Here is a 25,078-nt window from a genome sequence, read left to right as displayed (position 1 = left end):
CAAAGAGGTAGCTGCAGTACATCTCATCTCTGTTATGAATAACCTACGTCATGTGTTGTCACCTCAGTTCCCATGAGGGGATTCTACAGCGACGCTACCCTCACCCCAGAGGAATTCAGCTGGCTGGTGGACAGGTAGCTTGTCATATTCCCAGTATTCTCATATAAAAGGGAAAAGAAAAGAGGGGAAAATGTGCCTGGAAACTGACATGAGCCCAGCAGGAATGTTGAACCTCCTTGCCCTCCCTGCAAAAGCTGCTACATTAACCACTAAAGTCTAATTGCTTGGTCTCTGTCTTCCTGTGCAAGTCAACAGAGGGAGCCAATTCATTTCCACCCAGGGAGCCGGCAGAGAGAATCTGTCACAGGTATTCATAATCGCCCACTAATGCAAATTTCTGCTCACCGCGTTCTGGCTCAGTGGACAAGATAAAAGCCTACAGAAATACAATGCCTTGTGTCTAAACTGAGTGCTTAAATGAGGGTATAAACCAAAACTGTCAGAAATATCCTCTCAATTCCTCCCTCATGGTATGTCAGCCCATGTGTTCAGGATTTACATGATTTTTTAACACTAATAAAAACAGTGGAGAGAAACATCTGGGAAAACCTCTCAGATTCCTTCAGTCAGGTGCGCAGACTGAGACTTTGCCGTCAGATATGCAGCAGTAATGAGCAGAGGCAGGACTATACCTTCCCCCTGTCTCTTCACATTCTCCAGAGTTTCTATAAAACGGAGACGGAACTAATTCCCCGCTAAGTGGTTTATGTTTTATTAGCAAGCAGCTGAGTGATTAAAGGACATGTTGGACAAAGTGCAACCTTTCAGGCGTAAGTGTAAATTTAAAAGTAAAAGTAAAAAAAAAAAAAATCATCCACATTTTAATTGCCACATAGGACATGCAAGTTTCAGCCTAAAGGGGCCAACTGCAGATTTTTTTCATCCTTCAACAAATTACTCATGACAAGTAAAACCTTGAACCCTGCAAAAACGACAATGCTAATATTCCGCATGTGAGATAAAAGAGTCATTATTTAACTAAACAGGACACGGAGCAACAAACAAAAACAAGGGAGCTGATAATTAATGATATACCTGAGTGTTTAGTTTTACACACAGCAGAATTGGATAACGAACGACTGTGTATGTCTTGGAGGAGTGTCTCTAATGTAGGAAACCTCCCTTGATAAACACCATTTAGCTGAAAAATGTCTGTATGATTATACACAGGGTGCCTAGGGAGCAAAAAAAAAGAATGAATTAATAAAACTATTAGCACGTGGTGGAGTAGATGATGGAGATGCACTCTCCTTAGCCACCTGTAAGCGCTTGGAGAAGGGGGCAACCCTGTGCGGAGCAGTACTGCCAGCAGGGTTAAGAACAGCCTGACAGATTTGTTTTATAGTGCCATTAATATGATTCCACTAAATGCATTCTGCGCCTTCTCATGCAGATCCCCTGGCCAGCAATATCCAGCACCTAATAATAAAGCACTCAGCGATTAAAAGTGTGAATAAAATAACTTAAAGCTGAGCAAGCATGGCAGCTCCCACCACCCACACTCTCCCAGGAGAGGGAGAAGGGATCGTAGCAGGAACAAAGGGACAAAGACACCCTCTGTAAGAGTTTCTAGCATCCTGTAAATTGATTAACAGAAGAGGTGGTGGCCCAGTCTACCAACCCAAACTACTGATTGGCAGACATGGCACTAGACTGCAAGACTGCCAAATGCTCTCCTTGCACACTTAATCCACCAACAGTCTACGAATATAGGCACCACATCAGCATCACACACATAATACAGTTGGTGAGACAAATAAATGTGATGTTACAGCGCATAAGGCCGTACAATATCATTATATGTTACATGTATAAAACAGCACTTTAAAGAGAGCCATTATTCTACATTTAAGGTGGTACATTTCCCCCCAAAATACCCTTATTGTTGAGGCTATGTACCATTAAAAAAAACACACACATATAAGATTTAATCTTGGCTCTGTCTTCACTTCTCTATTCAGTTGCACTCCACTTGGAAAGCTAAACAAAGCAAGGAGAGCGCCAGCCAGCATTATGAGGGTCAGTCATGAGGGCCGTGGATGGATGCCAGATTATTTATACTGAAAGAGTTTAACAAGACGGACTACAGGCTACAGGGTCTGTGTTGCTGTATGAGTCTTTGTCATTTTGTTTGTAAAATGACAAAGGACAGTTTTTGTGGCTGTGACAGAGTGCAGAAGGGTAAAAACAAAAAATACCAAATTATTATTATCATTTCTAAGATCACAACATGGATAATCTCAACTATGATGGATTTTTTTCTTGTCTGGTTAAAATTATGGACATTAAAATTAATCTGCAATATGTCCGAAAATTAAATACATTTTTAACAAAGATAAATAAAGAATTAAAGGCACAAGTAGCAGCTCGATTCCTGCAGGTCTTTTTTTTCTCTAGTCCGCCTGAAACAGAGTCTGGCTGAGGGCTTATGTAGGGGACAGGAGCGGCAGGCTTTAAAGTAGCTGTAAATGCAGAGCAATGAGACATGTAATTTGTGTTGAGCTCGGGCCAGTGTGGGGACAGGCTTTCAGGGGGTGTCGGAGGCAGAGGAAGCACAGATAAGATTTCTCTTCAGGGCAGGTAGAGTGTGTGGGCAGCTATGGTGCTCTGAGCGAATGCTGAATAAATATTTCACATATGCTCAGCTCAAGTCTTATCGACTGGGGAGAGAGGGAAAGAGAGACGGAGAGAGAAGAGGGAAAGATTGCCTATTGAGAGAGAGCAATAAAATGAGGTATCTAGTGTCCCTCTTTAGCTGAAATCAGTCGGGAACAATTTTGGAAAGTGTTGTAAATTTAACTCAAATTTGGAAATAAGAGGATAAAGTATATTTATTGTCCTGTAGTTACTAGTAAGCACAGTTTCCAATTTCATTTACAATTATTACTATTATTCCCATTATGTCACCTTGAAAAAAAAATCAAGAGTAAACATTTTACATATAGAGCAATAAGCTTATAAATACTTTCCTTGGTTAAAGTAAAAAATTGGAGAACATTTAAAAAAAAACTGCTTGTCTTACTCCAGCAAGTCTTATTTGGACAAATTTTACAGTCAACAAAAGGTGTGTCCAGCAAAACTCAAAGTATTTGTCGGTGAAGATATTTCCACCGCGCAGTGTAATAGCAGTGAGAGGAAGCAACCGTGCAAAGCGAAGCATTAGCATTTGCTCACAGGACCAGCTCTGGCCGTTGTCTCCCCAACTGTCTGACACATGCCAGGGCCAGAGTAGCACCAGTATGAGGCTACAGCGGGGCAGTCAGTGGGGGCCCCGTGGTGCCTGTCAGTGGTGGCTGCACTGACCCTGCACTCCGGCACTGGCCACTAGTGTTTAATCCGTGTCGGGAGCGTTAACACTGAACGACCTCCTGGGTGACAGATCTGCCATGCGAGCCTTTTCCCCTGAGGAGGTGGGGAAGGAGTGGCACGGACTCTCTCTCCCTGTCAGCTCGGCTCATACACACGTTAACGCGCAGGGGCCAAGACCAGCCCCAGAACAGCCACGCACAAGGGCGGACAGGTCGTTGCCTCAGCTGCCTGGGGAGAGGTGTCCTCTGTGTCTGGGAAGGTGGCAAGTATGTTAAAGGCAGTCATTATGATATGGCACACACAGTGGGGTTAAACACCGAGCATACTTCATCTAAGATGCAACAGCAATGAATTAAGCATCAGCACAACAACATGCACAAACAAAACCTCTGCTTTGGAGGTAACACATTTATTAAGTGGGCTCATAAGAGATCTGGAGATACTCCACTTGTTTGTACTTGAAAGTTGCTTCATGCTGTTTGATAATGCTTACTAATAGGGAATGTGATACACTTAAATTGAATCAAATGTGTTCTCAAAACCGAAATCCATGTCCTAAAATAAGTGAAAATGAGAACACTTTCACAGCTCTAATGAAGTGAATATTAGCAGAGAACGCTTGTTAATCCCGCTAATAAGGGGACATGTTTCAAGGTTACACACAGCAACAGCTGAAGAGCTGTCAGCTGACACACAGTCGATCAGAGCGGCTAAATAATAAGGCTGTGTTAAATCAGGAGAGATGCTGAGCAGTCTGCAAGTAGTCATAGCCTATCATTTAATAATTAATAGATCTCACATCCAATCAGATGAATACACACACACTGCCATCTTATTCTTTTTCCTACTTGACACACTGCCACTGCAGTGTGTGAAAACTCCCACAGCCAGGAGGATGGAGAGTGTAACCCCCATGAGACTAAAGAAACCCACTCCTTTAAGGCCTCAAACTTTTTCCAAGGGAGACAAAACAGATGCAGAGAAGAATCAAGAAGAGAATTCACAGGCATGCACATTCCCCTCGCTGCTCTCACAAAAAGCTGGGACACACTGCACCGCGGCGAAGCCACAAACAGGCGGTTCTAAGACTCACAAAGGATCTCAGTTTCAGTGAAGTGTTAACAAGAACAATTATGACAAGTCTGATTACGGCTTTGATCTCGGCCAGGCTGGTGTTCTGGTTAATGGCCCGACTGCTGTGGCTCAGCACAGGTGGTCTCCGGAGACCTCTGGAGCCAGATCTGACCCCGTCCTGCCCTCCTCTGGGCAGACGATGATTCTATCATCCCCCCCAAAAAAGTGCCTACTGCAGCTGCCAAGTGTGTTTACAGCTGAACCGCATCAAACATTTATCAAATGCCATCTTTACAGTGTGTGATGTGAGGCAATCAGCATTTCACAGGCTGTCAAATGATGTCTAAAGTGGTTGCTACCTGGCACTGTCAAAAAGAAACTGGTTCAAATGCTCACAAAAGGTGTACAGGTTTCTTTCTAGTCCAACTCCTGACAGATGAGGTACCTCTTATGTTTAAATATTAATTCTACTTAAATACTTAAAGCACTCTAATGACAGCAAAGCTCAAAATCAGCTTTCAAGTGTAAATGATCCTTTTTCTTTTTCTTTTTTTTTTCACTTTCATCCATTTCGTCTAAATCAAAACTCTTCCCAACTTTAAACTTCTGAAGCCGATTAATTTGGCTGGCTGATTCATACTCATTTAGGATTTTTCCCCCTCCTTTTGTAGAGAAAACTTGTGTCTCTCAGTCTTACGCACAGAATGGAGGATTTCACTCCAAGTTGTTCCCACAAATGGCTCCTGTCGGGAAAAGTAACTGATCTCCACAGCCCCACCGTGCATGTCTCCAGCAGTGCTGTAGCGCCATCTACAGGTCCTGTTCTTGCATGCAGCAAAGAACTCTGGGTGACCCCTCTGCAGTCACTGCTGATGTATAGCACATTCATCTCGCTCAGTGTTAGTGAAAAGCACATCTAAAGGCGGTTATTTTATGAAGATTTTCGCTGTCACATTTCCTCTCTCTGTGAGAAAAGAACATGCTGTTGTCAAACCCTTGAAAAGAGCAGATCCCAGGCTCATTACTGAAGCATAAACAAGAAGAGGGGAAAAATCTAAATTTCTTGTTTGGATTTCCGTTCGCTGATGAAAATGTTTATGAACATTTGCCAGAACTTTGTGTGAAAGCGTGAGAAAGACTTTTCTTTTTCTTGTTACCTAATTAAAGAGTCTCTATTTTAAAACTGCTCCACTTTGGTTGGAAACTGAAGGCAACTTCAAACAGTATGGACTCTGCAGATGAGACTGCACAATCAAAACAGGTAACCTACTGCACCTGGAACAGCGACAATACTGCAACTATTTCCATTCTCTGCAGGGTTCCCTCTCAAACTCTACGACTCAGTCACAGCTGAAATCCTATTAACCATCAAACCGTGTTTTAAATGTTCCTCCATGTGAACCTGTGACGGAAAGTTATCTTGATTTGAACAAAGAAAACTTCTCTTTGGGAAAAAAAAGGAAACAGTGTTTATTTATTTTTTTTGCTCTGTTGGTTAGCTTGAACCTGAGCAGTGATCCCTCGTGCAAAATTTGAATACCTTATGCACCACACACCAACAATCACTTCATAATGCATACATGAATCTACATAAACAGGATACAAATGTAGACTGCATGCTGTGTGGAGGTCAGAAAATTGGCCTGTGGGACTGAGTGATATAATGGCTGTGTATTCCTGGTAAAGCACTACACGAGCGTCCTGCAGTCCCAGAAGAAACCACAGCAGCGGTAATGCATTACAGGATGTATATGGTGTAAAAGGGTAGAACTGGTCTGCCTGCTTGATAAATAATGTATTGTAATGTATATTAAAGCTAGACCCACCACTGCAGCGTTTCCTACCGGCATACCCTGAGAAGCCCTGCGCTGCCTGCCACTGTGGAAAAGAGCAGGCACTAGTGGTATAATTATGCACATCTGAGAGGCAAGCAGAGGCCATCTGTCAATGTCTGAATCAGTTACCTTATTACCACTGCCTAAAGATATAAAGATAGGAGTGGGAGCTGCTTTCATTAAGGCACATGGTGGCATGCTGCTTTAGACAGCTCCAAACACTAACTTAATTGCAAATGATGACTTGGAGGAGGAGGAGTGGTTGCACTGTGGCTCGCCTTGGAGTGGGCAGGGGCATAAGTGTAGATGGTGGCACGGCACTCAGCTTGTAATGACAGTCAGTGGAGACCCTGTTGTTGCCCTTGTTGACTGTCAGACAGAAGCGCAAGTTCAAAGTTTTACCTATTACTATCAATTACATGAAATATACACATGTGATTTGCATGTTTTACTGCATGTTACTTGTTGAGGGTGAAATGATTCATTGAAAAAAAGAACTTTTCACTTGTTGAACTCAGGCTGCTGATGAGTGGGTGATAAATACAGCAAACGGCGGCGGATTCTCTCTGTTTGGGCAGTTCTCTCCACGCACCTTTCGACACTTAGCCTGTTTGAAGCTCACCTCGTCCCAGACAGCAGTTCCTGCTCTGACTACTCAGTTGTTGTCTGTTTTTAAAAATAAATCAGACAAGTGTTTAGGTGTGTGGAGTCTGAAAATGGAGAAGTTATTTCAGATTTTAAAAAAAAAGGATAAAGCAGCTGCCGTAAATGTCACAAGAATTACCATCTTCCCTGACAGGGAGCTCGATGACACACAACTGGCAAAAATAAGATCAGAAAGCAATACGCTGTGGTAACAAGTATCAGCTTGAGAGACGAGTCAGTGTGTGTCTTTTTCTCTCATTTTAGGGTCTCTATTTGTGTGCCAAACCTAAACTCCTAAACAGCAGGTGGAGTAGAAGTGGAAATGAAAGATTAGAGTGTGCCACCACACACCCCCATCGCCTGCGGAGGATCTAATTATAGGTGGAGGAAGATGGTCCCATCCTGCTGACCTGTCACCTGTCAGCCTGCCTATCCCTGCGCTCTCCTGCCCATAAACCTGCCTCCGAGTCTCTCGCTATCTGCCTTCGAAGACCACACTCTAACCGAACTGTCTTCCTCTTTCTGCGCTCCAACTTTCTTTCCCAGATAGTAGCCTCCCTCCCACTCTACCCTTATACAATTGCCCGCATTGTTCTCCGTCTTCCTGTCTGTGTGTCTGCCTGTCTGTCTGTTCTAAAGGCTGTGATACATTGAGCCCGGTCATTGCCTGGAGGGATTTGCACCTCAGGATCAGTGAGAAGGGCTTATAGAATACACCAGGTATGAATTGCATGTCACTCTGAGACAGAGCAGACAGAAGAAAGGCGGCGAAAGGAGAGTTCTTCACACACCCTGTCTGTGACCGCTTCCTCACCCTGACACGGCACTGGCAGGGCTTTCAGGGCAAGTGTACACTCTTAATCATGACATTACATGTGCTGTACTGAGGGGGATTCACAGGGTGATTTAAGATTATTTAAGCTTAGGACCTTAGATCACATACCCTCATTAAAAACAGCTAAACATAGCCATTTAAACACGGTTCAAATCTCAGAGGCAGACTGTCACTTCTCCACCCAAGGAAGCTGAGACTGTGATCCCTCTTACACCGTCCCCCGGGTCAGGAGGCTTTGCTAAGAAAGTCAGACATACAAACGCCCAAACCCCACCCCTTCAAATACACTCTAATGTCATCAGAAGTGAAGGAAAGCCAAGTGGGGTTTGATTTAAAGGATAAAGCACATCCATCACATCACGTATGGGATAAAGATAGAAGGCAGCCATTGTTTTTCATGGGAAAGAGACGAGCAGAGAGAAAACGGCTAAACCCAAGATCTTCCTGAACATCTAATTCTCATAAAATGAAAGAGTTAAAACGGGGCTGCGGTGAAATGGGACAAAACTTGTTTGCCCCAAGGCTTAAAGAGAGTTCATTAACGTGAGGCAATGACTTACCAGAAAGGCTATTAGACTTCGTTGCGTGCTCTCCCATTGAAAACAGCTTTTAATGTACTGTAACGTGTACAGAACTGCTGTGCTGATTTTTCGAACCCGATATATATTCCGGGCAAGGACCTAATGGGAAATAATTGGAACAAAGCACTGGTTGGTATCATTTGATACTGGACATAATGTTTATGACTTTGCAATGAGGTTGAAGGAGCTGAAAATCCCTTACTCGCTATTTGTGGAATTAAACGTTTACAGCCAATTAAAGTAATTAGTTTGACTATGTCCGATCCAAACTATGACCATTTGTAGCTTTGTTGTGGCTACTTTATTACTTGGATGGGAGAGGGACATTTTGGCAAGCTTTTCTTGTTCCATCTGCTAAATTTTGAAAAAAAAAGTCAATAATGATAACCTTTTTGGAGAACTTCGCATTTTCGTCGGTTAATTTTGACTCCTTTGGTTGGAATGTTCTGATGCCAGCTCTGACCTAAGACAAATGAAGAAAAATGAACACAGCAGATTAGCCGACTTTTTACGCTGCAGAGAATGATGCAGAACCCCGTCACCACTCCAAAAGGCTTACACCATGATAGTTAGTTTCTTACTTTGTTATAAATAACGTCCAGAATCAGTGTGATAGTTCCTTTTGATACGCTTCCCAAGTTTTCTTTCTTCAGGAACAGACAGATCTCCTGCCCATTCTGGACCTTTAAGAATAGAGAAACATGAATATTGCAAAAGCTGGAGGACACAAAAAAAACCCTTCATTTTGCCACAGAGCATATTCAAAGGCAGATGAATTGAAGAGAAACTTACACTCAGTAATGGAATCACCACTTTCCCCAAAAAGTTTGGGGCTTTGTCTCCATTTTCATCAAGGACAGTCAACTCTACCACATCATGAATATCCTTGATTGGACTGTATTACAAGAGGAAAAGTTAAAGCGTGAGTCACAACAAACAAAAAAACTTTTTTTTAGATGTTTTAGATGTCTTACTTACAATGTAAAGGCCTTGTGCCACTCTGGATTGAGGGTTTTGTAGAGAGTAGGAGTTTGAAGTTTACCATTTCCGAGCTCAACCACACATATGGGGTTACTTTTTCCTGAAAATCAAGAGAGGTTAACTTTTGTGCAAAGAAAAGAGCCATGATGAGAAAACGTGAAACAGAGAAGCAGATTGTTTGCGTGGATTACCGTTAAGGTCCGTTGCAGGAAGATCATTTGCTCTAATAACTTTAACCTGAAGAAAGCCAACTTCCCCCACCTGCTTGTGAGAATTCTTTAAGCCCTAAAAAAATCAAAATGTGAAAAAAAATCAGATTTCAAAATAAAAGTTAGCTGATAACTATTTAATATGAAAAAAAGCATTCTTGATGTCTGCCCTGTGACCATATAAAAACTAAGTATAACAAAAAAAAAGAAAAGAACTTACAAATTTCTCCACCACATTGTCTCGCTCATCAGGCTTCTCCAGGGTAGCTGTTTCAATGTCAGAGATGGAGACTCCCCAGCAGGGTCTCGGGGTGACCAGAAACACCAGCCTGCCCTTTCCAGGGTCCAGCACATGAGTGTAGAGCTGCCTCTCATTAAGTGAAAGTCTCGATAGGTCAATCTCAAACCTGAGACACAAAAGGAAAATAGGTCCAGTGAAACACACAAGGCCAACTGGTTCTGTGAAGGAGCCAATATGAGCAAAATTAACTCTATCCAGCAGGAAATACTCACATCCCCCATGATTCCTCGCACTTCCTCCCTCTTTTAGAAAACACCTCCACCTGCAGAGGTTCCTTGTCTTCAAACTGATTGAAGTCAAACTGCTCTCTCCACTGGGGATTGGCCTGAATGCAAAGGTTCTGAGGGCAGGAAAGACACAGATTCAGCACATACAGTAATGTGGAAACACACACTTTGATGCACCGTCAGGTTTAATGCATTATCAGACAGAGCAGTTCCTGCATGACAGGTGGATTAAGTCTTCTTTCAGTCCAAGCCGAGAGAAATAGGAGAGGAGAAAGAGAGCTGTGTGTGTCTTTATTTGTGTGTGCTTGTATGTGTACACCTCAGTAGCCACTCTGGGATTGTAAACACTGACAGCTTCCAATTAGAATCAGCTTTGTCCAACAAACAAACAAGCGGAGAGGAAAGCAGAAAGGTTTACAAAGAAATAACACGACAACATAAGACAAGTGCACCGCAGAATCATCGGAGGGGGGGAGGCCAACAAGTACAGGTAGATGAACAGGGCATGCTGGGTATGCAAATGAAAGCAATGAAGCCCGGCGCCTGAAGCACAGGGAGAAGTGAGTGGCAGGCTTGCCCAGTCTAATGAGCTGCCTCTGCCATGGCCCAGTGAGCCAAGGTGGAGGTGAGTCACTGACAGGCACCTGCTGAGGGAGAGAAGCGGGGAAGTAAGAGATAGATGCTGGGAAGAAGACTTGAAGTATAAAGAGAAGACTTTACAAAGACACAGGAGCATGAGAAACGGGGGAGTATAGAAGCGGGGGGAAAGGCTCTTGAAAATAAGTCCAACCTTGCTCTTGTACTTCTGATCACCGAGGCGAAAGCGGACATAGATGTCCCCGTTGCCATATTGTGGAAGGTCCAGTCCCTCCACCAAAGTGATTTTGAGCACCCCAGTCCACATCTGATTTTTCAGCTGATTCTTCTGTGTTTCAGCGGGCCGCTGGGCTGGCGTGGCCTGGTTCTGCTGCAGGGCAAAGATGCACACACAGTTTTGTTTTTTGTTTTTTGTATAAACATATATTTTTTTAAAGCACTATGTGTAAGAGAACCCTGTGCACTCCCCTCTGTTTGCCTGCTCCTGCCTCAGCCTGGCACCTCATCATGTTCACAGAGTGCATTAAACTAGGACAAAGGTTTACACTATACAGCACATCTCTGTTGGAACACATTAGCACATCTCTACTGACAGGCAAGCCACACCACGGAGGCTCCTGGAGAGAGAGGAAGAGAGGGACGTCAGCGAGCAGCCAGATGTCCCTGGCTGTGACAGTCCCACTCATCACTGGCTCACAGACTGAGTGTGGGGAGGCAGGACACTTGGCATACTGCACCAGAGACAGCAGGCAGCAGTGAGTAATGATGCAAACCACACAGCTCTCTCATCAGCAAATTATGCATACATGCAGTATGTATGGCCAGCAACAGAGTTTACTGCATGTTGGCAAAACGATCTAAATTCAACTTGACGAGCTCAATCTTTTTGGAAGGAACCAAAGCCGAAACACAAAAAGATGCTTCGAAATTGGAGAACTTTTTGGAACTGAAGGACAAGCTGGGCAAATAATCCACTTCTCCTGCCGTGTGTCACAGAGGGAGCGAGAAAGAGGGGCCTTGATATGTTTCCACGTAAGAGTTCCCATGAGGCCGCGCGGTGATAGGCCAGGGCTGTAAAAACAAACAGCAGAGAGGTTGTGTAGGGCTGACTGTAATTAAAGAGCAGGACCGTAATCTGCTCTAGCCTCTTTGATTGCCCAGCTCCTTCGACTGCCCCGGCGACGCTGCTTCAAACAGCCCTGCTACAACTCCCCTGCCACTCCAGCCCCTCCTCTTCACTACAGGGTCACAACCCACATTGCCACCCAATCCGGAGGGGATCAAAGCACATCTCAGGGACCTGAATTAACATGGAATACCACAGGCGCAGCCCTATAAATATCAGCCCCCTTCAAAAGAAGAGGAACAGAGGGAGTGGAGGAGCGATATAAAACAGGCCTCAGCCAAGTCATCCCAAGTGTTTATCTTGGACACATTTCTATCTCAGCGGCCAATAAAACAATTCCACTTAACTGTAAGTGGCCCCTAAAGAGAATCTATTCCTGGTCCTAAAAGGGCTGTGCGATTGCTTCCATATGGTGGGACAGCATGGGGACAAGCACGATGAGCTCAGACCCGGGTCCATTTGGCTGGTACCTCAGCACTGTCCATCCACAGCTGTGATATTACATCCTAACATCTGGGTTATTGCCCGCTATGCCTGGGAATTATCAGCGTTGCAGATCTTAGGCATCCCGCACTGGCAACATGCCTCGAACAGCAGAGCCCCCCTCCCGCTTCTCCCATACACCCCCTCCTGTTTGAAACACTATCACACAGCAGAGTTTTTACTTAGGCACTTGCCATTCCCTGTCTCTGTGGTGGTAACACAGAGGGAGAAAACGATGTTCAGAAAGAGGGGGAGTAGAGCTGTAAGAGCTGGGTATTCAGCACTTCCAGGATAGGTGTTAAATGCAATAAGATATTGTACGTTTGTCAAAAATGAAACAGGGAAAAAATGGCATTGTTACGTTGTTAAATTAGCGCTGTGATTTAGGCAGCAGAACATTGTGAAGAGTCCCATCACACATTTCTGTCTCCCTTTGAGTATCTTTAACCATCTGTAGTGGATAACCTACAATGTGTATGAAAATGGCTTCATTCCTTTGTCATCTAATTTCAAATTGAGATTGTCTACTGGACCATCAAGAGACTGAACAGTGGCAGATGTAGTGACTACATAGGTGTGAATATAAACCCACTCGCTGCAGTGCGAGTCCCAAACAGCAACCCTCCTATTTCACTCTGAATCTAATTACAGCTGCAATATACTGAAAACCACTTGAGAAGAGATGGAACTTTGTTTATGACAATACCAAACACTGCTCTATAATACTCATCTAAAGGCTCTTTCATGACAATGTATTCAGTCAATATTATTATTTTGGTTGTTGATCAGAATGTAATACTGAGAGGTACTTTTTTCCCACCGCAAATGATACAGATGAAAATTATATGTATTACAAAAAAAGGTTTAGTATAAAACCACAAAAGAAATAGGCTGTGCTGAAACCAAGGTAACACAAAAGCCTGCGTCCTGAGCATACACCTCATTCTTTGTTGCTTCATTGTACAGTGAACTACTGCCCCCTAGTGCTCAGGATTGAGACTAATGAAAGCACTACCATGTAAAAGCCAAATCCAGTGATACCAACCTTCTAGGAACAAGTATGAAATTCAGCTCAAGCAGATGATAAAATATATGAATCCATACCTTGTTCTTCCTCTGTGGCCATCTCTATGACACACAAAAATAAAAAAGAAGAAAATTAGCACAAAATGTTTAAGACAGACAAAGAAAACTTCAACAAATCTTCTCATATCAAGAACAGAAGTAATCTCACTGGGCTTCTTTTGATGGTGGCATCCCTAAACATCAAGCAGACATCAACAACAATAACCCCCATGTCATCTTCTTTACTTTTTGGATCATCAAGACGAAGCTCCATTTCATAGGTCCTGTGAAGAGACAGAAAAGGGATATGGAGGAAAAGTGGCAACACCCAGGATGACAGAGTCTCTAAGTTTGTCTTTAAAGTGTGTTGCTTACCTGTACAAGTCAAGGTTCTTTAAAGGAATGGAGCTGGAACCCATGAACTCATCTGCAGTGCGGTTTTTATCATACACCTGCAAGAATATAATAAACATCACTAAGACTGTGGACAGAAGTGTTGCACTCTGCACTTCTCTTCAAAGCAGCAGTGCTTACCCGGACTTCCACGGTATGCTCTCTGTCCCGAAGAGGATAGCTGAAGGACTCGTTCCAGCGTGGATTTAGGTTTTTATAAACCACTTTGCTTTTATAAAGCTGCTTTCCTTCAAGTTTAAACTTCACATAAGGATCGCTGGTACCTAAAATGAAATGGGAAAAGAAAAGAGCAAATCAGCAAGATGATGTGTCACACAAGTGGTCATTACCTCAAGTGTTACGTTAATGTACAATCACAGTATGGAAACTGTGATTTCATGGTGCAAGAGAAATATTTAATGCTAACTGCTTGTTAAACATATTGTAATTTAAAATGATAAAGTATGTATGAATGACACACAAATGAACACACACATACACACACACACACACACCCTTCCCCCCTTGCTGATGGTGTGAGAGACTGAAATATGAGAGGAGGAGGTGCCCCTCACACATGGCAAAACAGAGGGATGTAGCTGTTTAATTGTGAAAGAGTAGAAACACTCGCCAGCGTGAGGCAACCAGAAACCAAAATTGAGAAGCAACCAGTGTTAATCTCCCAAGCCTGTTAAGAAAGTCTGTCTGCGAGGAGAGCGGGGGTATGGGACTTCTTTGTTTCTGCAATTGCATGCAGATTGGCCAAAAAATGAAAGCCAGTCCCATGCCTTCATTTGTATAGGGGAATAAAGGGGTGCTTGAGAGAGCCTGCAGGGAGGCTTGAATCACATGACAAAGGCCCTGTGGGGATGGGCTGTCAGGCCTGTCAGCTCCCCACTCCAAATGAACATCTCGCAAAGGCAGGCAGGACCCACAGCAGCTCCACCCTGCCAGCCTGTGACAGGGAAACCTCCAGGCAACTTGACAGGAGGAGAATGTGGCAGCTAGCAAGGAGAAAAGCTCTGGCATGACTGAGAACGGTGACGATGGAAATTAATGGGAAAAAAAGGCGAGAACAAAAACCAGGGAGTGGGGGCTGGTGGCGTGGGTCCTTTTTAGAATATGTAATGACAATGTACGCTATTGGTGAGCCTTTGGCACAGGGTTGATTGTTGGGCAAACAGTGGAGAGACAGGGGGCGTGTGGGGACTGCTTCATCGTGGTGCCATCTTGTCAGGGAAAGTAAGGTCTCAACTAGCAGGGAGTGGGGCACTGGGGTTTGGGAGGGCTCTGACCACCGGGCAGGAAAAAGGAAAGGATCATTAAAGAGAGAGAGTGTTTCACTGGGTTCAGATACAGAAGCTGAAGAAAGAGTAAAATAAAAGTTAACAGCAGTCTCAGTCTAATGTGCTTAATCCTCTAGAACACAAGACTTTTGAAACTTTGATTTTTGATATGTAAATATTTCCACTAGGTATTAAATTTATTGGTCCAAAGAAAAAAGTTTAAATGCAAAAAATAAAAAATTAGGTTCTACAAAATAAAATGAGTGCAAAAATTGACAAAAACAACTGTCATTAAGTACAGTGGGACCACACATGGGTTGCTGGGATGTTGTAGTTCCATTTAACACCACCTGATGTCACTGCTTCCTCATAGTTGACTCATTGACACTGCAGTCCCCTCTTCTTTCAAGGATCAGCCTGTTTCTCAAATCAGCAATCTATCAATTCTTAAAGATCCATAAGTTATCAAAATCAACATATTCAAAAGTCTAAAAGTCCAAACTATCTCTAAAAACTCAACATCATGCTTGATTTGAGATTGTATGATTGTTTTTTTTCTGTAAATAAAATCATCCCGCTGGAGGATGACTGCGGGCCGGACAAGGAGAACATCAGCCAGAGCTTATTTTCAACAACCAACAGACATAAGCAAAAAACAACAAAAATACTACACAGAAACATTTCTGGGTCACTGGTAACGACTTTTCCTTGTGAAACCTGTGCGCCAAAAGCGTAATGAAGACACAGCCCATAAACCATCCAAGAAACCTGCTGGTTAAAGCTGGTGGTTTTAACTTCCATTGCATCTGGCATACTATTGCAAAATCAGTTGCTCTACTAAGTTATATAACCATGGTTTCATGTACAGATTGTGTGCCTCTTTTAATTAGGATTCATTTCTTGATGCCAGTCTGTCTTTTGTCATACTGGTCTGACTGCATTCTGCTGTAGTGATTTTTTTTCTTTGTACAAACGGCACTTGACAAGAGACGTCATCCTTACAAGTAAACACAGGCATTAACTGAACACAGCCCATCTTGCCTTTATACACAATAACACATTTCCCATTCAACACTTTCAAACTGTCTGATGGGTTTATAAGCATAGTGAGCTTAGCGAGACGTATAGGCATTGTATGTACATGTAGTGTTTCATCAAAGGCTCAATCTTAAGCAGCCACTCAAGGAACTGCATTCTTTAACAAGAAATTTGATATATCTCTTGATCTGCACAGATCCATCCAAGAATGTCACAAAAACTCCCCACAGGAAAGGAGGGAGTAATTTCATGCTAGCTTGCACACCTAGTAAACATTCCCTGTTGGATCCAAGTGTGAACGACGCTTAGTCTCACCTGGTTAAACAGACTACAGACTACAGTTTGATGACCTACCAGAGCGCTTGTCTCTGACCACCAGGTTCCTCCCCTGCTTGATGTTGATGTTCAGGAGATACCTTTGGAATGGGCCGGGTACTTGAGCTTCAGGCCCTGCTGGCACGGAGGCTTCCAAGGGATCTTGCAGACTTTCCTCAAAGAAGTCACACGGCTCACTGCAGAGCTAGATGAGAGAAAGGTGTCAATGATTTCTCAGTAACGGCTTCATCCAATTATTTACTGAAGTAGAGAGTAGCTATAATGCCAAGCTACTCGGCATTGACTTACTTGAGGACATAATGTACTATAGTGTGCCCTGTGACAAAAGTCTATCTTTTTCAGATGGAACAAGTGTGAAAACAGAAAAATGAGATGTTATCATTGTTTCTGTGTACTTTTTGAGTCTGCATGCCACATAGCTAACACTAACAAGAAACACTGGTTTCCTTATCTAAGATACATTTTGACATCTGAGGAAACAACAGCCTTCGTTTCAGTTATACCCCAAGGCTGTAGAAAATCAAATCCCAGAGACTCACTTGACATTAATAATAACCATTTAGGGTTGATTTTGGTGTGTTGGCTACTTAGTCTTATGCCACAAGAGGAATAAAGTAAATATGTGTCACGTATAAGTGTTATAACTAGAATATAAACACTTTGTAAACACAGGCCCTGGGACTTCTTCAACATGTCTGACTGAGGGACATTCCTTACAATCTAAAGTATGCGCAAAACAGTAAAAGCATCTCTGACTGCTCCAAACATCAAAACAAGAACAGGTGATGATGCTTTTCGTCTTTTGGTGGTTCAGATTTTAACATCCTCCTGAAATCTTTTTTCTCTGATTTTGTTTGTTTTTATCCTCTGCAAAGCACATAGAGTGCATCTTCTGTGGGACTTCTAATGTAAATGGGTTTCAAGAGGTCAGGGGAAAAGAGTAAGCTCACTCACAGTCATTCTACCATTAACTCCTCAAAAGTAAAATTAATTCAACTGAATTTGAAAATGAAATGATAAACATACAAAAATGATGAGTGTAAAAATGTATAATGTGTGATACACTTGGTTATTGTGGTGTCACCATGTACTTTGAAGACAACAACTAGCATGTTTTCTTTGTTACAGTGTTATTATCTGACATGACCCCTTACTACTATGTAACTATGATATGAGTTTGTATACTTTCATTGGATAGTGCAATATGAGTTCAGAACGTTTTTCATTTTCTATCTGTTTAATTTATCACCATGAAATAAAAACATGAACATGTGAATACAAATTTCAGTGTTTACATCTAAGTACATACTAACCTCAATTTCTTCCAGGGCCTCTTCGGACTGGCCATCTTCAAGCAGAGTCTCATCCATGGAGAACTGTTTCATAAAAAGTGGAGTGCAAGGTTCTCGTTCATGCTCTTCAGAGTCAGTTGTCCAGGGCATGCTGACCCGCTCCTCATTTGGAGTACCAGAGTCCAGAGACATACCGTCTGTGCTTTCCAAAGCAGTACCTGGAGTATCTAACATCAGAGACAATCTTTCCGTGGGATTTTTTCCTCTGGTTGTTGGTGGGGTTCCCTTTTCTGATGATGGCCTTTTCTGCTCAAACGTTACTGTTCTCTTCTCTGTGTAGGGGTTTGCTTGATCACCAAGGGAGCTTGCTCTAGCCAGCGCTGCAGCAACAGAACTCGAAAGCACTCTGTCCGCTGAGGTATCATCACCAGAGATACTTTCTTTCTCTACCTTTTCTGGCCTCGGTGGAAGAACATTAGCATTGGAGAAAATAGATCTCGGAGCAGGTATAGGTTCGAATGGGAACTGAGATGCATTCCCTTTTGCTCTTTTCTCCAAGCGGTCCGAAGCTACCTTGTTCCCTGAGCTTACATTCAACATGTCATTGTATTCCTCATACAGGACAAATGTCTCTGCTGGTGCACTTGATCTATTCGAAGCAGCTGCTGAGTGATCTCGAGGAACTTTGAGTCTTTCTGGGGCAGACTCACTCAGCTTATCCATGAAAATTGGTCCATCAGGAATCACACCACTCGCAATAGAATCAGAGTCACTCACACCAGGGGAGACACCAAAGAAGACGGCATCGGAGCCTGTTGACCCCAAGGCACCGTCTGTAGAAAACACTTCACCTGGCACAAACCTGAGGTCTGGTACAGAGATACTGCGTCGATGGGCGAGCCTCCTGTCCTGCTTGGCAAGTGCCTTTTTTCCTAGCTTCTTGCCCCTTGCTTTAAGGCGCAAGTTTTCCAGAAAGTTCCTTTTCTTGACTTCCATCTTGATTCTTTTCAGGAAGGAAAACAATCATTTCACATATTTATCCTTTGTTTCACATCAAACAGTCTTCAATAATGCTACAATGAAAAGTTTGCTATGTAAAGCATTTACAGATATTGGAAAAAATCAGGCAGATGAAAATAAATTGCAGTACAGGAGGCACTTAGCTGAGAGTAAAACCATCTTAATGCATATTTTTGTATGCTTTCTACATAACATATTAGCTGATTGTCTATATCAAATGATTAAGCTCTAAATAACTTTTCACCAACAATATAGTGTCAAGGAATCAATATGGGAGTACAAAGGTATGATGAAGGCAGACCTGCTTCAAGGCACTCCTGTGGACTTACTATGTGAAAAGGGCTACAGAGAATCATAGCATTGATAGCCAAAACACTAATACCCACTTTTGACGACATGTTGGTAAACATAATCAAAAGCAGGCTTCAGGCTACATTATCAAAGACAGCTTATCAAGCTTAGGTCTTATATTAAAACTGATTTAACAGACATATCCAAAGGAAGAACACTCCGCCTTATTTTCACTGCATGACTACTTCTAGGATAGTAAGTAAAGACAGAAATAATGTATTTTACATTACCTGAGCAAAGGACTTCTGCTGATCAGGCAGCCAAAGCCACACTAAATCACAGTAAAGCAGTAAATTTCACGAGAGGCAGCTCAAACATCCTAACTATGATGAAAGTGTTTCCAGAAACACAAAATGTTGCCAGTTCACTTTGTCCCTTGAAGATAGTTGATTGGTGGAGAAGCCAGACTGGGTGAAACTAGTCATACCTGTCTCACCGGGTGAGTTTCAACGACTCTGAGAGTTCTGGGTCCTACCCAACCCTTTCATTCTGGATGATGCTTCATTCAAAATGACTTTAGGATCAGATATTTTGGCTCGCTAACTGCATAGTTGGTTTATTAAAAAATCTTCAAACAAATATTGAGTTTATTAAGCCACTGAGACATTAAACACACACTAAACCACTGAAACTGCTCTGAAACAGTTGCTCACAGAACAGCAAGTACGAACAGTCTGTTTAATGTTGATTTGAATATTTGGTTGTTTATTTGCATTTGTGGGGCTATTTGTTAGTTTTAAGACTTGCATGCATCACACATAATCTAATATGTGTTCTCTTATAGGACTGAGTGTTCGAAAAGAAAATACTTAATGCCATAATCTAGCCTAATTCTGCATTACAACTGTCCTCCTTATCAGTCCAAAACAGACCCAAAATACTGCTGATGGATTGTACAACATGGCTGAGGCATATGAAATGTTGGCTATCTGTTCATCTTATCTCATCCCTGATCTTCAGCAGGGATCTGGCGCTCGGTGGCCGCCTTGTCATACCAAACTCCATTTCTTTCACCCAACTACATATTTGTTTATGATGGAGCACGGTTTAGCCTGGGCTCGTCAAAAGTGAGCATTTGTGTTTGCAAAGTATAAACTCTAGCTTTCTGTCCACACATGGAAGCCAATGCAACAGACCCACTGGTGCTTTTTCTCTCTCTTTCTCCATGTTGGTGCACAACAGAAGAGACTATATGACAACAGATGTGTTTGAGTCTGGACTGAGTCTTGTTCAATATTTGCTGATGTCTTAGGGAGATCAGGCCCACATGAAAGCACCCCAACTTGGCTCCCAGTTAAAAGGCAGGGCTGGGGATTTGAACAGGGCAAGCCCCTATGGCAGGTGGCCTGTCGCCCTTCTTCACATACAACTCAAACAGCCCAAAACCCTGTTTGGATACTCTACACATGCACACTGGACTTGTTCCAGCCTGCAGCACAGCTGGTCTGGTGGAGAGGAAGCCAAGAACATGCACTCAGGGACAAATATACTGAGTAATGCACATGCAGGCCTTCTCACTGAAAATAACCATTAAGGAGAGAGGTTGTCAACAGCACAGCTGACATACAACCCCAGCTAGACTTGTAGCGTCTAGTGCTACACTCTTTAATCAATTTCAGCCATGTTTGATGGTTTTTTGTTTTCCGTGTATTGATTAGCATTATACCACAACAGAAAGACGGCATATTGAGTCGCGTTTATAGAATTCATATCATGCCAACACTTCTAAGAAGTACAGTATATCACCTGAAATTATAAAACACTTGATTAAAATTGCCAAAAAAAATGAGACAATGGTGTTGTGATGTATTTGCTACAGAATGCCAACTTACCTCAGACTGAATCAGCCGACAGGAAACTGAAACAAACTCTGTAGTGAATTGAGTTGTACTACAGTGACTCCTGCTGGCAACACTGTGGTAATACACGAGGTCGTCTGGTAAAGCTGGTATGGTCTTTTTGGTTTCCTGGACGTGATATGTGAATGCTAAGCCTTTCGGTTTTAGTTCAAAATGAAATTGCCAAATAAAAGGCTGAATTGCATTTAAACTCGACCTGTTATACAAATCAATGGTAAATAGCAAAGTCGAATATTTCTCACTTTCTTTATGAAGACATCCGAAACCTGTCTCTACTAAACAATGAAAATCCTCGACTATATTTTCTCTAATGAGTCGGTCGTAAGAACGTCTTAAGAAAAGTGCAATTTGATCCATATGCATCACTGTCTGCAAAAGTGACCTCAGTGTATTTGCTGTGTGTGTACAGTCGATAAAATGCATTTTAAAGACAAAATTCAAGGATTAATAGACATCAAGTTCAGAGTGAGCATACACTAAGGTGTTTAATAAAGTTGACAGTTTCTACTGTTTGGGACTTCACAGGAGAACAAATTCTATGTAAGAGCTCTTTGCTTCGTTTTATACAGAATAAGAGATAACCTAAATTACACATTAAAAGCCAATATTTGTATTTTTTTGAAGAATACAAATTTGTACAACAATATCTAGCATAGTATGTTAATTGTTTAATAAAAAGTTCACTTGAATATTTATTGTATGATGAAAATAAAATAACACATTCCAGGGAAATAAAATGTTGATTAACTTAAAATCTCTTTCAATTTTCAAACAAATAATTTCATTATTGGCAACAAAGTCCAGCTTGTGCCGCCAAACGGTCTGAGCATTCAAACCGAAAACAGCTTCTCAGTTAAAGTGAACTATCAACTACAAACACTTACCAAACACATAGTTCTGTTTATAAAAGCCATGAAGCAAAGCAGTGTACTTTTACACAGCAAAGTGAGGAAAAGTCCTTTACAAAGGTTCATCAATTACGCTCTCTCTTCACATTCATCAGTTGTGCACAATTTGGACAAAGATCCAAAGAGCAAAGCGTATCGCAGTGCATTCACCGTGAATTTCAGTGCCAGTCTTTCTGAGCAGAGGCAGGTCTGGTCGAGTTTGATGGTAACTGTTTTTAACCCAGAGAGTACAATAAAATCATTTTTTAAAATCTTTCTTTGGGATAAGGCATCTCCTATCTGTGCATATTCTGTAAATAGAGAAACTACAAAATTCCCTGATATGTTATCAAGTGCTAAAGTGTGTGCTCAACTACGAGGTGGTGCTGCCAAGACAGGCAGACTAGTTTTGTTTCATTATTGCTATTTCAACCAGCTGTGTTAAACTGGATTACATTGTGGATATCTAATATGTAAAGTACAGTATGTTTACCAATATCAATGAAATGAAGAGATTCCCCAGGGTATATCAAAATCATTCATGCAACAAAATGTGTAACATGGAACTTGTAGTCCAGTAATATCCAGCTGTGGCACTTCAGGATAATATGCTAACAGTCTACCCTCAGATGTGGTTCTTCCTGATGATCTCTGAACTTACAAAATGACCTTTAATGACATCATAGTCTGTATAATGTCACATGTATTTGGGGCTAAAGCTGCATAGATCATTACAGATGTATACTAGGAACTTCCATCGAGCTGATAAAGGGGGAAACCTCAGAAACACACACACAGGATAAGTCACGGTGAATGCAAAGTGATAACTTTCTCCTACAGCAAACTTCTTGTACAAATGTGTGCAATCCAGCAGTGAGACTAAAGTCAATGACACTGCGTAATTGTTGTTGTAATTATGAACTAGCTGCTGAATTCTGTTTGGATGGAGAAGAAAACAAGTCTCAGCCCTCTGTCTCTTAATAGTAACAAGGTATTGATGCAAGATACAATTTCTGGGGCCAATTCAGTAAACAAAGAGAGTTTTAGCACACAATTATGACTCATATTTCAAGTAGACTGCAATATTTACAACTACATACGGGCACAAGCATATTCAGTTTTGTGTGATGGCAGCAGCCTCTTCTACCACATGTATGTCCTCTGCATAAATTCTTTGAACCAATAACAGGAGAGTGAAAAGGGCTCGAGAGTTGGCATGTCTTTCAGATGAGCTATGTGCAGTAACAATACAAGGTTCTTCAATGTGGGGCTGGGACCTTGGGTTTGAATGTTGGCAGTGTATTCAGCAGCTGCTGGTATACAACTAAGATAAGCTAATACAAAAGGAGGGAAGAAACCTTATTTCCTTTAGCCTTGTGATTCACAAATCTGAAAACAGTGGAACTTCAACCTCACAGCATTGTTAATACAATGTCTTCAGGACAAACAATCACCATAAATACAGAAGACAGGAAAAGAAGGTCGACCATCTGGAACTGAAACACATGGGAGGTTTTGTTGTATATTCAATTTAGGGGAGAGTACAGTAAAAGGAAAAAAATAGCAAATATTGACCAGTGAAAGATCTACTTTAGGGTCTACTCTTGTAAACTTGGCTGTAATCCACAAAAATATACTTTTCTTGAAAACAGTGATCGTACAGTACGTTCAGTCTGTACTCCCACCCTGGTGATATATATTAAAGTCCATATTTACACAACAGAAGAAAAATGTTTGGCTCAAATTTTCAATTGTACAAACAGAACAGCAAATGTTCATGGCTTAAGATATTGATTCAAGATCAGGTATACATGACTTTACACTGCTTGTGATGAAGCACAACAAAACATAAAACTACAATGAAGGAAACAGTGCATCTGAGTGAACTGTTAGGAAACTGTAGCAACTGTACAAAACAACACAAAAGAACAGCTTTGGCTTATATTACTGATGAACTGTTACACAAATGTGAACATGTTGATTTTCTCACCAGTTCAACTGGACAGGTTCGCATTTTCTTAATTGCACATTTATATATCCTACTCTTTTAAATTAAAAAAATGAAAAGTATGTCGTTATTGCAATAAATTCTGCTGCTATTTTTTTTTACCTCCAACTTTAATGTCTCATTAAATCACTAAAGTAGTCTCAACTGATGCATTTATTTATTGTGTGATTAAAAGGTTTCGTTAAGGACTAATTAACTCCATGTTCTCTGTATCTCTCTGTCTCCTGGTGGACTGTTCAATAAGTTAGACGAGGCCACAGGAGATAAAGGTCTTGTACGGTTACAGCATGATTCAAATAGATAGTTCTTGAACTCGACGTTGTATGTGAGGGTCCTCAGCTTAAAAGCAACACAACTTCTGATTGTTTGCAACTTGCAAGCACAACAGCATCACAGCAACTACATGTTTCTGTCTAGACCAGTGACTACAATAATCTACCGCTTATTGTTTAACAGTAATCCTTTGAACATCTTTCTCCTGCAAATTTCAAATGCACCCAGTACCTAGTACCACCTGTCTGTGCATAAAATTATGTCAAGCTAGCTGAGATTTTTTAAATCTTCTTGTTCAGTTTGAGAATTTACTTAAGATATGTCTTGTAACATTTGCCACTCAGTCTTACAATTTGAAATGGAGTTGAATAATGATAGTTTAGTAATGAAAGCTCAAAGGACCCTTGCTCTTTCTTTTTTCACCATGAAAATCTCAATTTTTTCTCCATCCATCCCCTCTCTCAGCCCGGCTGGTGACTAGAGGCCCGATTCCAGCTCTTTATGTCACCCATGTGTCCATGCGCAAGCGCTTGACAGAGGGGCTCTCCCTGTCCTCTGAGCCAGCGGGTGGTCTACCCAGCCCCAGCGGGGAGTGGAAATCTGCCCGGTGGTCCTCGCGATCACTGCCGTCATAAGAACTACAGGAGGAGCTGAGGCTGTCAGCAGGTGAACGTCCCAGAACTTCCTGTCGGCTGGACCCTTGCTGTGGCTGAGGGGGGAAGCCAGAGGGGGTGACACGCTCCCGGGGCGGTGAGATGGGCTCAGACTTGATGTTAATGCTCTGGCTGGTGTTGATGGAGAGGTTGGAGCCCTGAGGTAGGTGACCTCCACCACTGCAGAGAATAAAAGCATGACATTTTGTGTTCAGTCTGAAAAAAAAAGACTACAAATGTGAAGTGCAACAACGGCAGGAACATGTAGATGTGTGATTCAGCATGATATCACAGAGCACAGTGGGTGTTGCTTTTATGTGAGGGCGTCTGGAGAGTGTGCCTTTGTTTGGGAGT

At 42.1% G+C, this 25,078-nt stretch overlaps 2 protein-coding genes across 7 annotated transcripts in view; both read right to left on the bottom strand.

The window, feature by feature from the left end:
* Positions 1 to 20,940, bottom strand: part of mctp2a (multiple C2 domains, transmembrane 2a) — a 32,536-nt gene extending 11,596 nt beyond the window's left edge. The window contains exons 1-17 of one of the 3 annotated variants that reach the window (XM_074678051.1): positions 20,877 to 20,901; positions 19,275 to 19,315; positions 17,695 to 18,676; positions 16,400 to 16,565; positions 13,863 to 14,005; positions 13,704 to 13,780; positions 13,498 to 13,612; positions 13,368 to 13,391; positions 10,848 to 11,024; positions 10,043 to 10,170; positions 9,750 to 9,936; positions 9,512 to 9,605; positions 9,318 to 9,420; positions 9,132 to 9,234; positions 8,921 to 9,022; positions 8,728 to 8,802; positions 8,319 to 8,438 (exon numbers count right to left, since the gene is read on the bottom strand). In XM_074678051.1, coding sequence (XP_074534152.1) covers positions 8,319 to 8,438; positions 8,728 to 8,802; positions 8,921 to 9,022; positions 9,132 to 9,234; positions 9,318 to 9,420; positions 9,512 to 9,605; positions 9,750 to 9,936; positions 10,043 to 10,170; positions 10,848 to 11,024; positions 13,368 to 13,391; positions 13,498 to 13,612; positions 13,704 to 13,780; positions 13,863 to 14,005; positions 16,400 to 16,565; positions 17,695 to 18,669 — 2,589 coding nt within the window. In that variant the 5' untranslated portion in view covers positions 18,670 to 18,676; positions 19,275 to 19,315; positions 20,877 to 20,901. Of the gene's footprint in view, positions 1 to 8,318; positions 8,439 to 8,727; positions 8,803 to 8,920; positions 9,023 to 9,131; positions 9,235 to 9,317; positions 9,421 to 9,511; positions 9,606 to 9,749; positions 9,937 to 10,042; positions 10,171 to 10,847; positions 11,025 to 13,367; positions 13,392 to 13,497; positions 13,613 to 13,703; positions 13,781 to 13,862; positions 14,006 to 16,399; positions 16,566 to 17,694; positions 18,677 to 19,274; positions 19,316 to 20,876 lie in introns of all 3 variants that reach the window. The other 2 variants (XM_074678050.1, XM_074678052.1) reach the window with 2 other exon arrangements.
* Positions 20,941 to 21,549: 609 nt separating this feature from the next.
* The window catches only part of mef2aa (myocyte enhancer factor 2aa), a 62,156-nt gene continuing 58,627 nt past the window's right edge, over positions 21,550 to 25,078 (bottom strand). For all 4 annotated transcript variants that reach the window (XM_074677266.1, XM_074677269.1, XM_074677265.1 and 1 more), the window contains one exon: positions 21,550 to 24,904. In XM_074677266.1, the coding sequence (XP_074533367.1) occupies positions 24,571 to 24,904 (334 nt within the window). In that variant the 3' untranslated portion in view covers positions 21,550 to 24,570. The remainder of the gene's footprint in view (positions 24,905 to 25,078) is intronic.

Source organism: Halichoeres trimaculatus, unplaced genomic scaffold (genome assembly GCF_033239565.1).
Source record: "Halichoeres trimaculatus isolate MK-OKI-2021-1 unplaced genomic scaffold, fHalTri1.1 fHalTri1_scaffold_10, whole genome shotgun sequence".
Lineage (NCBI taxonomy): Eukaryota > Metazoa > Chordata > Actinopteri > Labriformes > Labridae > Halichoeres > Halichoeres trimaculatus.
The sequence above is the reverse complement of the archived record's forward strand: the minus strand, read 5'-3'. Positions and strand labels throughout refer to the sequence as shown.